At 38.3% G+C, this 18061-nt stretch overlaps 1 protein-coding gene across 1 annotated transcript in view; it reads left to right on the top strand.

Moving 5' to 3' along the window:
* The window catches only part of LOC139712553 (polycystin family receptor for egg jelly-like), a 72753-nt gene that overhangs the window by 26805 nt on the left and 27887 nt on the right, over positions 1-18061 (top strand). The window contains exons 4-16 of the mRNA XM_071624366.1: positions 163-314; positions 1014-1184; positions 2922-3214; positions 7045-7182; positions 8036-8065; positions 9485-9619; positions 10323-10413; positions 10867-11000; positions 11590-11835; positions 13906-14392; positions 14863-15056; positions 15405-15629; positions 17312-17482. Of these exons, the coding sequence (XP_071480467.1) occupies positions 163-314; positions 1014-1184; positions 2922-3214; positions 7045-7182; positions 8036-8065; positions 9485-9619; positions 10323-10413; positions 10867-11000; positions 11590-11835; positions 13906-14392; positions 14863-15056; positions 15405-15629; positions 17312-17482 (2467 nt within the window). The remainder of the gene's footprint in view (positions 1-162; positions 315-1013; positions 1185-2921; positions 3215-7044; positions 7183-8035; positions 8066-9484; positions 9620-10322; positions 10414-10866; positions 11001-11589; positions 11836-13905; positions 14393-14862; positions 15057-15404; positions 15630-17311; positions 17483-18061) is intronic.

Raw genomic sequence — 18061 nt, 5'->3', positions numbered from 1 at the left:
GTAGTGTTTCCCGTCGACCAGTTCTGTAGTTCAGTGAATTACTTATGTATTCAGATTTTAAAAAGAATAACAGCATTTAGGTCTACGTCCTTGGATGGGTTTGAAGGAAGGTCGTAACTTCTTAGTAACTCTAGAGCTTGTACCTATTTTTTATGAACTCAGATGCAAGCAGAATTGCTTATCAAAGGTGAACCCCACATCGCCGCTGGGATACGAAGCCAGATGCGAGAACTGCGACACTAAAAACGCCACTTTTCGATGGGAAATGCAGAAGAACGAAAGGGGAGTTAATCTAGCAGATATTGCAGAAACAGGTATTCACACTTTAGACGGACAACTGCAGCGAGAACCTCATATAACTCGGTATCCAAAGATACACTGCAATATTCAAATACCAACATTTGGTATATACATGGATGAAGAGAAGGCTCAAAAGTAAAAATTCAGATTTATTGACGTGGGAAACCCGCAACAAAAACAAGGTCACGTGCTTGAAAGTCATCACGTGACGTGTAAAAATGTGTTTATTTTATTGGATTGTGTGTTTTCGAAAGAACACAAACTAGGGAAATTGGTCAATATTATGATGTGTATCTGTGCATAATGTGTGTATCTTCTCTCCCTACTACAATATTATATATATATATATATACATGTATATATATATATATATATATATATATATATATATATATATATTATTATATTTGCTAAGTGCATATGTCCCAGTGTGTTTGTTTTATACAATTTGCGTCTTTTCGAGAGAACACAAAATAAGGAAATGGGTCATGTGTTATGTTGTGTATCTTCTCGTCCTTTGACAAAATTTATTATATACATAATTAATATATACTGTACTATGTTTATATACTTATAATCATGTGACAGAATTGCATATCCCATACATTAAGGGAAAAGGACGAAGTTAATGACTGCGCGTTTCCTGATTGCAGTATGTCAATACTGTACGCCTACATATATGCTCTTTTGTTGTTGTTTATGTCCCTCTCAAGATCTGACAAAGAGCGGTCTTCTGATCCTTGCTGACAAACTAGAAGGGGGCCAGTTGTACACAATTTGGCTCTACATGCAGGAACCAGGCAAACGAGAAGGATTTACTGCTGTGAAATTCTTCACAAACCTAACGCCCCGTGGTGGAAACTGTCAAATTTCACCTGCCATCGGTAAGCGTTTACAGAAGAATTTAGAGGACTATGTTCTCTACATTGTTATATAATGGAAGTGCATTTTCCCTCAGAGCTTAAAGGTTAATCATATTTAATTTCGTTTCCTCCATTAAAAAAGAGTGTTTAAGTTGAATTCGAAGCTAAAGCTTTGATGTATAAATGGTCATAGAATTTGGAATAAGCTTTCGTGGAATTCTATGAAAAGATTTCATTAAGCAATGAGGATGCCATTTCACAAATCTTTGATTGAAGTAGATATGCCACGTCATTACAAGTCGATGATAATTTCGAGCGAGTTAAGCAATTTACTTTCCTGGATAGAATTCCGAACCAGGAAATAGATATAGTGATGATTTGCGCGTATGTCATTGAAAGACTATAGTAAGGCGTTATCACCGTATTCATTTACATGTTGAACTTCCACTACATATGACCAACCGTTCCATTGTTTTATATCCAATAAAAAAGATTTTAAACGACAGCCACACTCTTCAAAAACAATCTTTGTGCATAAATCAATATATGTTTAATCAGCTTCCTTCGGTTTTGAATAATTTCTTCATCCCTATCTAATTTCAGTGTTCATTCTTATCCAATTCGCCGTTTGTCTAACTTTCATTTACCAAATCAAGAATTGTCCTGGCACAAAAATCTTTAAAATGGCATAGACCTGACGTCTGGAACTCCTTACCCGATTTCACCTCAAACGATGTAAATCTATCTATATATTTTAGACAGCAGTTCAGAGATATAATGCTAAATTGATGTATGGTTAATGATCAGAGTATATTGTTATTTAATTGATTGTTTCTGCTTCAATTTTCTCGTCTTTTCAAGAAAGGGTTTGGAGCTTCGCGTACGCAGAACAATCATTAAACATACATTCTTTTTATACGCAAACATACGGGCACACACATATCTGTATGCCGTATACATACACGCACACTGCACTTTGCTATCTACACAAACTCTCTATACATTTTGCATCATGCTGAACCATTCCCCATCATGTTTGCCCACTTGGAATCTGTTTGATTAGTGGTGACTGGTGTATTATCTTTGATTGTATTATGTTATGTGCATAATGTGAGACTATTATCTTCGCCAAGCATGTGATAAATTTAATGGTCTCCTGCATTTCGGTTACTCTTAGATTTATTTCTTTTTGAGCAGCAATTCTATGAAACATTATTTTCATTTTAATTTATAAAATACACCTGCTCGTAATCATTTTGTATTATCAAGAAAAACAGTGTTGTTCATTTATGTTGACCTCCGACCTGTATTCATGCAATTATTTCAAATGTTACTAAATAACTTTTCTGTTATATTCTTGTTTGAAAAATGAATACAGAAATCAAATCAAAGACATAAACAAGGTTACCCGTTCGTCTACTTTCAACATAAATCACAAGTATTTCCCGTAACAGGAAGCCAATAAAAATCAGAGAATGAAGAAAGCAAATGAAAATTATACTGAGAACTTTAAGTTTGTTACTGCTTTTGTCAAATAGATCTGTTGAAAATCTGTACTTCAATTCTAGACTATAACCTTAAGATATTCCCCGACCACCTAATATTCTTCTCTTCCTCATTCTACTACATTGTGGCACTTTCTCTTTTCCTTCTCATCCCCATTATCCTCCATCTAACTCTCCTCCTTCTCCGCCACTTCCTTCCTCCTTCCACTTTCATCATTCCTTCTCATCGTAAATATATTTCTTCTCTTCCAAGGTGAAGCACTGACCACCGATTTCACAGCATCCTGTGACCACTGGGAAGACGAAGGCGAAGAGATGAATTTCCCTGGGCCAAATGAATCTCTCCCCTACGAGCCATCCCTCCGATACCGTGTCGAGTATCGTAATCCAGACGAAGTCTACACGCAGCTGGTCTCGGGGGAATCCCTCGTCATGCCAGGTCTGAAGATGAAGGCCGGCCTCGAGGCACACAACTTCACCTTCGAAGTCAGGTTCACCATATTGGACAAGTACGACGGGAAAGCAACGATTACTACAACCGTGCAGGTATATATGCACATTGATACAAATAGTCCACGAGCATTGGTTTTAACCTGGACAATTTTGGTAACAAGCTGATTTTTTCAGGATAGGTCCAGAACAATGTCTAGAATAAAATACTAAAAGTCCTCATAAATCCTCCTTGAGCGTTTTCCGCAATCCAAGATGGCGTCTAAAATGGCCGCCATATCCAGAAATTCTTATAACTTTTCAACCAAAGAACCCAAATACAAAATTTGAATGTCTAAATATATGTTTTGAAGCATGAAGAACTCAATAAAACACATATTAAGAGATGTTGAGCACGCAAGTACCGTAATCCAAGATGGCGTCCAAAATGGCCGTCATTTTCTGAAATTTTTATATCTTTTCAGCCAGGTAACCCAAATACAAAATTTAAATGTCTAAATGTATGTTTTGAAGGATGAAGAACTCAATAACATACATATTAAGAGTTGTTGAAGCACACAAGTACCGTAATCCAAGATGGCGTCCAAAATGGCCGCCATTTCCTGATTTTTTTTTCTCACAAGTTTGCAAGTAGATTTCAACTGTACACACTTGTAATGTCGAAATATACGTTTTGAGTCACAGGGAACCAAATGTAATAATTATTCGGAGATTTTGAAACACAAATAAAGCACTTAAGCACTTTCAGAAATCCAAAATGGTGTCCAAAATGGCTGCCATTTCCTGTTTTTCTCATAACCCTGCAACTACGTAACCGCGATGTGCACTTAAATGTATAAATGTATATTTTCAGACATAAGGAACCTAACAAAATACTTAGTCAGTGATCATGAAGCACGTAAGTACAAATAAAACCACGTGAGTTCTTCGCGAAAACCAAATGTTGCCCAAAATGGCCGCCGATTGTTTATCAAGAGACAAGGATATTCAACATAATGTTCGAGATTCAACAACTCAGATGGTCCAGTGGAATCTTTCCCTTAAATGTGCACAACACGGGTATAGGTTCGCTTGGATGCACCCCCTCCCCTTAGGGAAAGGGGTGGCCTGTACAATCATTATTTTTCAGATATTCTTCCTGAAGTATATGCACTTTGTCGTTGAATTGCAATCATAAAAATGCAAAACGTCCCTCGCTCGGCTCCTTCCATAGACTTTGTACACTTTTGAGATTAACAAATTTCCAAATGTCACCAAAAAGTGTGCACTAGATCTTTCACTTACAAAATGCAAAAGTAAAGGTAATTCGCCCTTCCTACAAAACCATTCCACCGCTCACTTTCCCAATATGAATTAAATACCCCTTTGATTAACAACTCCCAGATATTCCATCAAATGTGTGTAAATGATATAATTATTTTCATTTCAATTCAAGTGTAAAAGCTCCCTGGAGTTGGAGAGGATGGGGATACTGAGACTATGAATTATCTACTCTTTGAAGATGGTCAATCAATATAACACCAAAGGTGCACTAGGCCGGTTAATGATCATAGGAATGCAAAACTCAATCCAGTCGAAAGGGATCCCCCCCCCCCCCCTCGGATATACTAGTCTTTATTCTTTATTCTACTTACACTTTTTAATAGAAACAAAAATCTAGTATGTCATCAACATTGTGCACCATAAACCAGTAACCTGGAAAAAAAAATCCCTCCATTTTGTGGAAGGGTGCATCACCCCACACACCTCCATTAATATATATTTCCATTAATATATATTTTCTTACTATTAGGACAAAAAAAAATCTCAGATATTTCACCAAAAGAGTGCGCTAAATCTCTGAATTTCAAATTGGAAGATGCCAAAATCTCCATCGTATGGGAAGGAGTATTCTCTCCACACACTTCCCCCTCCCCGACACTTTCCTGAATATATATTTCTTCCAGCGTTAAATAGAAAACAAATATCTGATATTTCACCAAATAGGTGCAACAGATCTGTAAATTTCAAGTCTGAAAATACGAAATTTTGCCCTCGTGTGGGAGCGGGCATCCCTATGACCGCGCACTTCCATGATTACATAACTTTTTGTTCCTTTTGATAGAAAAAAATTTAATATTGCACCAATAGGGTGCATCAGATGTCTGAATATCAAGTCTGAAATGTAATGCAAAATCTCCCTCATGTGGGGGGGGGGGGGGGGGAATCCCCCTTCCACCCCCTCCCATATATTGCCCATTTCCCTGAATACTACTTTATATATTTCTTACTCTTTGATGGAAACAATTCAATATCTTACCAAACGTTTGCACTATATGTTTCACTTTCGAGTAAAAAAAAAAAAGAAGATCGCTCGTGTGGGAGAGGAATATTCCTCCTTCGTGTACCAATAACTATGGGTGCCACATTCTCTGATTTCTATCTTTAATATAATTTTACCTAATCTACACGAAATGAATAAGATAATTTAGACACTTTGTTTTTAGGTGGAGCAATATACTGCAGCAAAGAGATTCACTGTCATGTGATGAATTACACATTATTTTATCGAACATGGAGACATGAATTTCAACATTTATATAGCACAGACATCAGAAAGATTTTTTTTTACTTCTTGAGTGATAACTGACAGTTTCAAATGGAACTCACCTCATGGTAGACACCAAATGCGTTGGTAATAAAAAAGGGCTCGCACTAAATTTTCATTTCATGTGCTTGAGGTGACGAATATAGACCATGTGGTAAAAAGATCTAGTAGGCTCTCTATTTAGCAACAAATCTGATGGTCAAATGTTTCTCTCGTAACAAGGACACACTCCTTGAGTTTAACATCCAAATGTTTTATTTAGTATACTTTACTCATAAGAACTAAAAAAGTTTCTTCTATTTAGAACTATACTAACATTTATTTACATAATTGTGACATAAAATTGTGACTGCCGGCCATTTTGCATTTTAGGAAGAGCTCGAGCGGTTTAATTGGGACATGCGTGCGTCAACATCTCTTAATATGTATTTCATTGAGTTCTTTATGTTTCGAAACATAGACACTTAAAGTTTGTATTGGGTTACCTATTTGAAAATTTATAAATATTTCAGGAAATGGCGGCCATTTTGGATGTCATCTTAGATTACAGTACTTGTGTCCGTCAACTTCTCTTAATATGTATTTTATTGAGTTCTTCATCCTTCAAAATATATATTTAGACAATTAAATTTTGTATTTGGGTTACCTGGCTGAAAAGTTATACGAATTTCAAAATATGGCGGCCATTTTGGACGCCATCTTGGATTACCGTACTTGCTTGCATCAAAATCTCTTGATATATGTTTTATTGAGTTCTTCATGCTTCAAAACATGTATTTAGACATTTAAATGTTGTACTTTGGTTCTCTGGTTGAAAAGTTATAAGAATTTCTGGAAATGGCGGTCATTTTGGACGCCATCTTGGATTGCGGAAAACGCTCAAAGAGGATTTAGGAGGACTGTTAGTATCTATTCTAGACATTTTTCTGGACCTATCCTGAAAAAATCAGCTTGTTACCAAAAATGTCCAGGTTTAAGCCTTTTTTGACCTAATGCTCTTGGGCTAAAAGAAAACAAAACAATACTGTATGAAAACAAACAGATGCAACAACTGAGTAGATAAATAGTTAAATCGTTTATTGTCTGAAAGCAAGTGAAGTCTATTATAGAAAGCGTTCATTTTAGCGATAACGAAACCAATAATAAACAAACTGAAAACTAACGCAGAAAAACAAATCGAAACAAAAACTGTATAAGAACAATTTCATGCAACGAATCAGTAAGCAGCTGAATCATATATTGACACTAGATGAGATTAAGCAAGTCCATTAAAAACCATTCACTACAGCAATTGCTGTGGACCTGTCCTACTATGATCCACTTTACGATTAAACACTAGGTAAAGAAAGCGAACGTGAACAAGGAGCAGATTGACGGCCTACTGAAGCCGGGAGGAGTTGTGTCGCAACTCGTCCAATCTAAGGACGTGGAGGCTGGGATCCGTTTCATCAGTGTCGTCGTTGATATTTCATCCGAGGTCTGTACAGGCAATGATAACTTTCTATTTTATTTTGTGTGTGTGTGTGTGTGTGTGTGTGTGTGTGTGTGTGTGTGTGTGTGTCACACACACGCACACTCACGCACACACACAAACTAGCAATAGGTACTTGTGGGAGTACCCCGTACAATATTGTACGTGTGTGTGCGTTTGCAGGTCTGTTGAGGCACGATTGACCCTTACCATGAAAGAAATGCCCCCCCCCCAAAAAAAAAAAAAAAAAAAAATGAATAAATAAATAAATAAAATAAAATAAAATAAAAAATAAAAAATATTTTTTCCATTTGTTCTTTCCTTCTTTTTTTTTGGCTGGTGAAATAATCACAATTGTACAATTGTACAAGTACTTCAATGTCGGCAGACATACGAGTAGGACCTACAAGATGTTTTCTTTCTGATTACCTGAGCTTACATTCATCTGCGTTTATAAGTCAGTGCCACTACCTATGTGCTGGTATTTTGTGTGTGAATAGGGTCAGAAATTTATATAGCAGCATGGCTTTGCACTCATATCAAATACGGTCGGGACATCCCGACATATATATATATATATATATATATATATATATATATATATATATAATATGTATATATATATACTACTCTAGCCAAAATGTCCAAAATAAGAAGAACAAAAATAAAGACACGAGCAAACGAGTTTTAAGAAGGGTAAGTTGTTCCAGGCATGATAAAGGTTTCGATGACGTTCGGAGTAGCGAATAATGCTCGTAATGTTCACTATGTGGTACCCATTACTGTCTTGCCATTGCAACAGATCAACTAAATAGAAGAATAAGCCTCATTAATGCAAGTTTCTTTGTCTCACCACCAGGTTAACATGACAGAGGCTGAACAGACTGAGGTAAGTCCAAGTGTAATTCTAATGCTATGGTCAGGCGTCCATTACAGCTCCGACAAGATAAAGAAAGGTGTGGAAGGTGTTATGAGGCCTTGGATCCCGTCTTTGACTTCTCGTATTTTATCGGCATAATGCTGAATTCAAGTTTGGCATTAAATTCCTTTATGTCACTTGTTGTCTCTTCCGAGACTTGACCGCAAATGTCCGCTGGACACTTGTACCTTTGAGAATCTGCCCTCACTGCTTAGGCAGAAGCGTTTGCGGAATAGGCGGAAGTGTTAGTGAAAGGCGTGATATCCTGACGCTGTCCGCACGACAATGCAGACAAATTGTAGAATATATCAGAGAGTTTATTGCGTATTTTGTCTTGAACAGAATTTAGACGCGGAAAGTTAGCCCTCTCCCAATAGTACGAAAACGCCGGGAAGTGTTTTAGAATGATAAAGTTAACTGAATCTTTCACAAATGCGACGAGGTTACTGAATGAATGGCATATTTACTACATCCATTCCGAGGCTTTTTAGACTCTAGCGGATGTCAGGTTTAAGTCTCTTTATAGTGCGAAGCTGTAACTTTATTACCTGTTTCAAATTGTATGTTGCCGGCTAAGGACAGGTTGAGGAATAAAGATACATACAAAGAATGTTATTTCATGTATTAAAGGGAAGGATATACCAAAGAGCAATGTGGATTGAGTGAAAGTAACAACATTAGCAAAGCACATCAGTGAAAGTTTGAGGAAAATCGGACAATCGATGCAAAAGTTGTGAATTTTTAAAGTTTTGGTGCTTGAACCGCTGGATGAGGAGACTACTAGAGGTTATGACGTATGAGTGGACAGCAATATAAAGAAAATATAAAGGAAAATCAACAAAAATTCACTTTTCTAGCATCATGAAAAGGCACTTGCCTAACCGCTTTCAGAAAGCAGGGGGAATAATTGCTACCCTTAACATATGTCAGCATCAAGTTGATGGAATTTCATGAAAAATGAATTTTTGTGAAAATTTCTTTATATAGCCTTTATATTGTTGTCCTCTCATACGTCATAACCTCTAGTAGTCTCCTCATCCAGCAGTTCCAACACCAAAACTTTAAAGATTCATAACTTTTGCATCGATTGTCCGATTTTCTTCAAACTTTCACTGATGTGTTCTACTGATGTTGCTGCTTTCATTCAATCCACATTGCTCTTTGGGTTTACCTTCCCTTTAATTCTAAGATACCAATGTGTTATAATGTGTTATCGCATAATTTTCAGTGAGATGAGATACATGATATTTCCTGTTTTTACCACTTGTGTGCTTTGTCCTGGTTATCGATTATTGAGCAAAAAAAATAATATATATATATATATATATATATATATATATATATATATATAATATAAATATAAATTTCCATCCTCCACTTATCCGACAGCTGAAAAACACTATTGTACCCATCACGACAAATATGAGTGCCGAGGCAAAGTCAGCTGGCGACATCTTGATGTTCGCTGGCACGTACAAAAATATCTTCAAAGTTGGATCGCCCCCACCTGATGCGAGCTCCACGGTAAGCACTTGCATTAACACATATTTTGGGAAACTTAATGAGATTATGTTCAAGTTAAGTGTGATGAAGATATTTGAGTAAAGCCATAAGACCAACTAAGAGAAACTTGGAAAGTAGGATGAAGAAAGATATTGATGACCAAAAGAAAAAGGTGCTTGCAGCTCTGAAAGTATGCGGCAGTAGCATTTAAAGTAGAAGCAAGAAGATATTCAAAAATGTTGGCTTAATCAGTTTCTTGGCACTGTGCACATCAAGCCACAGAAGTTATACATGTTTCAAAGCCCAGATATGTCGTTGTTCCACTTTTTGAAGGTGATACAATATTGTTGGTTCGTTTGAATAAATGTTTTCCGCATTAAACTGTAAGATGAGCTTGATTCTTATCTGCCCCAGTATTTGTATGGTCGAGACAATCGCGGAAATGCGTTTAACGTTAACGATACATTTTCGGCGTAACTCTCTTTTAAAGCTAGCACAAATCGCTGTTATGCGCATGTTTGTGAAAGCGACAATATTTAACTCTAAGGTCCTTGATGAGGTCTGTTCACTTCATCTCTCAATATCAAATCGCGCCGTGTCTGTTTTCAAATATTGAATCTGTTTGAGATACAGCAAATACTGATTACCCCAGCTTGATAAATTATAGTTAATCGATCATGCATACAAAGATGTCAATGTGTTTTGCCCGTGTCAATCCCGGCAGGCAAAAGTTGCGGGTTCAATAAACGAGATGACTGCCACCTACCAGAATCTACCACGAGAGAGCACAGAAGACAAGAAAAGGACGACAGACGGTAACTCGGCAGTTTTAGCCTTGGGTCAAAAGATCCCGCATGAAATCATAGCCGAAGAAATCATTGGAAAAAATTATACTAATGATAAAAGCTGGATTTTTGAACACGCATTTACCGCGATTTCTTCGTGATTAGTACGAAGCTATGTTTTTACCTGCGAAGACGGTTGAATTCAAGATTCTAATTTTGTATTAATTTCCTGCATAACAGTAACAAAACTATGAAGGTGGAAGCTACATATCATCACTCAAGTAATCACCAGACAGGATACCAACTGGCCAATAATAATTATTATTGAGCAATATGATTACAAACTCCAGTAACAAAACATGATGACGAACGTCATGTTTCCATTCAAGGTCTCCTTTCTCTTGATGTGGAGAGACAGGCCGTTGCAAAAACGCAAGTCAATCACAATAACAGATCTAAGACGAAAATCCTTCTCTCCTTTAGCAATGGTCGCTGTTGTCGGCAACATCGTTGCAAAGCTCGGGGATTTCTCAGAGCCTTCGGCGACAGAGGAAGAGGAAGAGGAAGAGGCAGTTACGGAGGCAACAACTTCCAACATGACCGACAAGGCGTACGAAGTAAGGGCAATGGCCACTCAAATCGCTGATGTGTTATCATATGGCTCGGTTAAGTTCTCCTTACCCCCTAGGAATAGATGAAGAATTGAGATAAGTTGAGTTGATTTCATTTCCACTTTTGTTCTCTCATTGTATTTAATGAAATGAACAGCAAATGGCTGACTTGTAACATGGGCAAGGTCCGAAAGGTATACGCTTTTCGGGGGGGGGGGGGGGGCTAGGGGGCACGGGGACATCAAGGTCAAAGGTAACTTCCCTTCTCTCCCCCCCCCCCCCCCCCCCGCGCTTGATGGGAATAAGGACAGAAACTCGGAAAAATTGTAGGTGTTGTAATTGCAAGCCCCACCCGGCCTACCCGTTCCGCATACAATGCAAACATTGACTTATAATACCAACAACAAGAATATAAACATAGTAATTCCGTTGGGATGTTTGCTGTATGTTGTTTCCGATTGTTCACTCTTGCTTGTCTTATTGTATTTTGTTCAAGGCGAGTACCTCGTTCTTTTTTTTGTGTGTGTCCTATGGAATTATATTTCATTTTCATTCATGTGTTTTGTCCTTTTTTATCTGCTCGTGTTTACCGTAGCAAATGATGATAAGTAACATGCTTCAGGACGTGCTGAATTCCATGGTTGATCTGGTCCTTCATAACATGGTGCCTGGCCAGGAGCCAGTGGTCTCCAAGACAGAAACCATCGAAGCAAATCTCCTGGTCGAATCACAAGCAGAAATAGGCAACAAGAACATCTCAGCAAACGGGTCTGAGATCAAAATGCCCAGCGCTGAAGAATTATTCGGCGATGGCGTCACGCAGGACAGCGTGCAATTAAAGGTATCAACGAGTTGATTTGCAGTGGAAAAAAATCAATGTCCTGAAAAAGCACCATACAAAATTCATGTTTAAAATTACAGCGGGATCTGGTAAATCATTTTCTTCATGGAAAAGTGTCTGATTAGCAATAAAGTGCTGATTCTTTTTTTCTCTCCCCAAACATGTTAGGAAAGGATCAACCATAAATCAAACAGTAGGAAAATAAAGAACAAGAATGTTCTTGGTTGCTAAGAGAGTAAACACACAAAGAACAAGCACAAGTCATCGTCAACAGAGATCCCATGACATCCAATTTCATGTTTCTAAAGCTTATTTGAATACGTCTGCAAATCGTATTGACATTTCTTGAATTTTGCGATGAAAAATGTGTATCACGAAATTGCCAACATCTTATTTTTAGACTTTTGTCACTCCACTAACCTCCGCCCTTTATGGTGTCATCAGCTATCAAGTCAGCTAAAATAAGCACCACGATGCTTCAAACTCATTATAGGAAAGACAGGTGTCCGAGAAGAACATCAGAATCCTCAGATTATATGATATTCATTCAAGATTATGTCATATTCATACAATTATATGATATTCATACAATTCCACGGTACGGAGATGTGGAATTGTATGCAACTTGTGGTGAGCTGTGCACACGATGGTTTATTGCCACTTGGTCTACTACCAGATGGTCTACTTCCCAGTTCATCTAACACCACTACGGCTAAACTCACTTGGTCTACTATCAATTTCGTCTAATGCCCGTTTGGTCTACTCCTCACTTGGTCTAATGCCCATTTTGGCTACTTATCGTTTCGTCTAATGACCAGATGTTCTAATTGAGTTTTGTCTCCTTGAATTTTTTCCCATTTATCTAATAAACTGTGGGTTTATTAGACAAAATGGGAATATTAGACAAAGTAGGTATAGCCCATCTTAAAGTAGACCCACTTTTAATGAGGCTTAGTGGCAATTGGACCAAATGGTCATTAGACGAATTGGTTGTGGACGAATCAGGACTATGTGGGTGGAGGCTAAATGGCTGTTAGACGAAGTGGCAGTGGACCAAGTGATAGATCACCCACACGATCATGGTAATAAAAATAAGGGGCCGAAGTCGGTTGGTGCTGAGAAGGAGAAAATGATCAATTTAAAAAAGATCTATATCTTAATGAATTCATGAAGTAGTGATGCGAAAACATATTCACATCAGCAGAAGATACACCTTGGAGTGGGATTGACAATCCCGGAGTTGGAGGCTAAGGGACTTTAATACCAACCATCATCTCGTCTATATTAAGCGGAGTTACCGTCGAAGGTTTTCCTTTTTTTATTTCATTTCTATTTCATATTCAAATGAGAGTGTCAATGTACAAAACATAGCTCGAAAAAGGTAAACAATATAGAAATGCATATTATTCTCAATACATCGAAACATAATATAAACACAGTGAAATGAGGAAGAAGTAAGTACACGTGTACATGCTGTATACTGCATAATGTTGACAATGGAGGGAAGCTAAAAGTAGAGCTTGAAATATGTTTTCCCTTTAAAACCAATGATAATGAAGTACGAAAATGTAACCATGTATGGGTAGACAGAAGTAACAATTCTAAAAAAAAAAGAAACAGACAGCCCTGTTCTAAGGTAATGTATTGTTATTATTATTATTACTATTACTATTATTGTTATTATTATCATGTACAATCATCATGGGTCTATGATATATACGAAATGTAATGTATTATTATTATTATTATTATTATTATTATTATTATTATTATTATTATTAAGGCTAACTTGACGGAACATCGCTCTTGAGGCTGAGATGACAATCATTTGCCAACACATTTAGTGTAAATTATTTCTGATGAACACACTGATAGTCCCTTTCTTACGTGCTGCAATCTTTATACGGTACAATCATCATGGGTCTATGATATATACGAAAATACAGCATAAATTGTATGATTCCACACTACACTGTATCTCTTTTGTCATGAAAAATGATTACTTAACCTTTTACAATCTATGGAAAACTGCATGTGTGTAAACATGTTGGTGATTAATTTCGTTTTCAGGCCGTTACAATGTCCGGTAACCCGTTCAGCTATGCGAATAATGGCGGAGATATATCCTCACCAGTGGTTAGTTTGAGTTTCCAGAGCAAATCAGCGAATAAGATAGACGTGAGCAATACAACAAGTCCTATTCGAATCGTTATGAAGACGCAACCCGATCAAGTTACAGAGGTGAACTTGACGGAGGCAAATCTGACGCAAAAGTATCCAATGTCGTGTCATAGAGTGCATGTCGACGAAGACTCCATCGACATTCGAGCCGTCGTATTGCCAGAAAAAGAAGGGCAACGGTTTTGGGTGTTCATCAGGTTGCTCAGACCGCCTCGGCTTGACAGGTATTACGCAGTGAAGAAACTCCCGCGAGAAGTCTCGCCGGATGAATCTTGGGAAAACGAGACAATGAGAGAGGAGAGCCGTTACACGTTCAGCATGACTAAAAGTGAACTCTGCGGGAAAGGAACGTACGTCATTGGCATAATGCCTGCAGGTAAGACTCAAAACCACTCCCTTAACACCAAAGAGTATAGAAACTTCTGCACTTTACTTGTCACATTCCTGTCACGCATATACGGTTGCGCTGGGATATTGTGCTTAGTGAGAACCAAAGTGATATGTTGTTAGTGAATTGTAATTCACTTTGATGCTTGGCTGTATCTATCACGTAATTATGCAGAGATCTTGAAACAACATGCTGAGAAGATGAATGCCACCTCTAGAAAGTGACGGAAATATGACTGAAACATTATGATTTTATTTGTATGCACTCATTTGCTTCGAGATATAAGAGAGAGGATGAGAGAGTAGATACGTTTTGGAGGTAGATGAAGAAGGATGGGAAGACACGGAGGGAGAGAGCATGTGTGACAAAATGGAAGCGACAGTTGTATACTGTAAAGTGACGCCTTGTCCAAATTGAACGTTTGATTGCTAAGGCGTTACGTGTCATGTACTTATTAGGGACGGATGCACGATTTGATGAGTTAAACTCAACAGTGAATGGTTGCAATCGGTCCTCCTACAACGAAACGATACCACTCCCTAAGAATGAAAACAACACTGTGACACCACTGGCCTATTGGTTGAGCATTTACTTCTCGTCATGTCGGTACTTCGACGAGGAAGCGGAAACATGGAGCGGCAAGGGATGCGAGGTACTTTACTGATCGTTTTTATTGTCAGTCATGCCAATTAGTGTATTGATAGCTGTTGTGACCTTCTTGTAGTATAGTCGTAGTAGTATGTTAGCAGCAGTAGTATGCACTGTTAATTCACAGTAGCAGAATAATGGCATCGGTAGAGGAGGTCTACTATCACGCAATATACTTGCCAATGATATTAGGTTCAATGAATAAATACCTTTATGCCACTTCAGTTTATACGATTAATGTCATGAGATTTCAGAGTGAAACATGTCCACCGAGTCATTGAAAAAAGAGACGGTACGTGATATCAGGTGCTAACTTTCTTCTTACATTTGCAATGAATTTTTTGCCCACTAGGGTGGAGTACAGACTACTCGCTTCCAGACCGAATGTCTGTGTAATCACCTCACTTCATTCGCATCCACCTTCTACGTACCGGTGAACACGATAGACTTCAGCACAGTGTTCAGCAAGCCCTTAAAGGACAACGCGCTCGTGTTTGGCACAGTCATGGGCTTCGCTGGCGTGTACCTTCTCTTGCTCATCTACGCCCGGAGGAAGGACAAGCAAGACATCGTAAAGGTTAATGTATATCTCTTGTTTTTAAGACCACCGCACACTACTCAATCCAACCGGTCGCAAGACCAGTCGCGCGACTCAACGCCGCACAGCAGTATATGATTAGACTAAACAGCTGAACAATATTACGATAGGACAGTAGGTCTGCATAATTATTGTAGTGTGATTGACTGAAAGTCTTTGACCGTTCGTGAAAATTCGACGTGTCATATCTTCACAACTGGCATTGCGACCCAGTTGCAAGACTAAAAACGCACTTCTGGCCACACTTGTGGTCACTAGGTCATATGACCGGTGAATTGTGGCAAAGTGGTTTTTTTTTTATATTGTTCCATATTCCACGTTTTAACAAATGAACCTTAGACATACCAAGAAAATTAATGAGGTAATTATTGAATGCAACAACTAAAGAATTAATCCATGTGAAATATGAGGAATCCACATAGAAGTATTGTTTGTAGGGCGTAGTTACCCACAAGCTGATTTGCCCGTCATAATACAGCGAACAATGCCCAACGCTTGCCGAACGAGTTTGAAAAGATACCAAAATCTCGAGCGTACGTGTCTCTGCGAATCTATATACGATAGCTGATAAATACACAGAACGTCAAAATTTGTTACGAACTATTCTAGTACTAACAATTAATGCTAAAGTATCTTCAAAGTTTTGAATTCGTTGGGCATTCGCTCTAGTTTGACGTGGCCTTAATATGAAATTTGCAGTAGTACAGAATGACAAAATATGACTTGAGGAAATGAAAGCATATAAGAAAAAAAAATGAATGTCCGTGACGTTAAACTACAAGAGAGCGGCGTGATCACCCGAACAATGACGAAAATGCAAAATTAAGAGATAGTTGTAATGTGCGGTGGGCTTTACTTTCACTGAGACATGCACACACACAAAACACTTATGCACTTTTTCTCTCTCCCCCTCTCTCCTCCTCCATCCCATTTCTCTTTCTTTCTGCCATTCTCTATCTCTTCTTTCTTTATTTCTTTTTTCTATCTTTCTCTTTCCCTCTCTTGATGATTACACGATATACGAAGTCCTAATTGCTTACTTGTTTATAAGAGACTTGTAAATGTCATTTACATACCATGATTCAGCCGAATGTGCAGTGCTAAGTATGTTTTGTAAAGTCATCGGAAAAGCTTTTTTTTCACATGTTTACATTCTCGGGGGTCATCTAGAACCACACACTGCACTCCGGTCTTAACGAACACGATCATAACGAAATTCTCGTTTCAACAAAGAAAAATTTAGTTTCCAAATTTATCATCTATATGTATCGTTACGTCGTACTTCACTGTTCGGCTGTAACGAAATTTCAATATAACGAAAGAAGACGCCGGTCCCGATGATTCGTTATAACGAGAGTATACTGTATTGGAACGGCCTAGGTTATGCCACGCGGTGAGAAGCCTTCTTAATCTTGCTTTTAAATAGTCTGGTTGACAGCATCATAGTATCATATGATTTCCTTATGTGGATGCTATTGTGTAAACATCTAAACGTCACAAATTTTCACGTCTATAGTTGGCGAAACCTCCGTTATGCCTTTTTGCTTGATTTTACTCCAATATTCTGTGATTAAAGCCAATTTGACCGTGGCGTCGAATGGTACTCTGAAGAGAAATATTTTCCGAACATTTTGGCGCCCTCGTGGTACTCTGTCTTTCAGTGGGGCGTGACACCTATGAGCGACAACCACCCGGCCCATACCTACGCCTATCAGATCACCGTGGAGACGGGGGTGCGGCCTGGAGCGGGTACCAAGTCCAAAGTGGGCATCATCGTCACTGGGGAGGAGGCCGACAGCGGCTCCAGGGTCCTCGATGACAGCAAAAGACCGGTGAGCGTATAGGGTCACGTCCGTCAACTACAGCTGGGCAACCACAGACCATTAGACACGGGACATCGTCGATTCTTTGCAATATAACACAAGCTGTCGATACATCTCATGAAGGTTCCTAAATACATAAATAATTATCCTTCGGAAAAAATCCAAATACATAGAGAGCGATTACAGTCTTCGCAAACAACATCTTCTTCTCTTTTTTTTTGGGGGGGGGGGGGGAGAGTGTTGAAAGAATTTATCGAACCTACTACACTCGTGACGGAGGTAAAAGAAAGTCCATATAAGGGAATGTAGTAAATGTATGTCAAGGCAACAGGGGAGGGATATCTTTATATAGTTTAGTAGTTTGCGTCGTCAAATGTATGCAATGCATGCATAAGCAACAGCTAGCGACGTATGGAAGCTTTTATCGTGGAAGTACAACACTCAGCTTTGGAAAGCTCCTATGTCAAGCGTCAGTAGCACAAGATACATTGGTAGGCCCTATACTGTCTTGATTTATAATGCACATTACTGCTAAGAATGGGATTTACACAATTTATTAGATTTTCACATCCTTACTTGAACTGTCAA

The sequence above is a fragment of the Diadema antillarum genome, unplaced genomic scaffold (assembly GCF_040938485.1).
Source record: "Diadema antillarum isolate AM-2024a unplaced genomic scaffold, OU_Dant_1.0 seq00001819_RagTag, whole genome shotgun sequence".
NCBI lineage: Eukaryota > Metazoa > Echinodermata > Echinoidea > Diadematoida > Diadematidae > Diadema > Diadema antillarum.
Note: the sequence above shows the minus strand (reverse complement) of the source record. Positions and strands in the feature narration are given on the sequence as shown.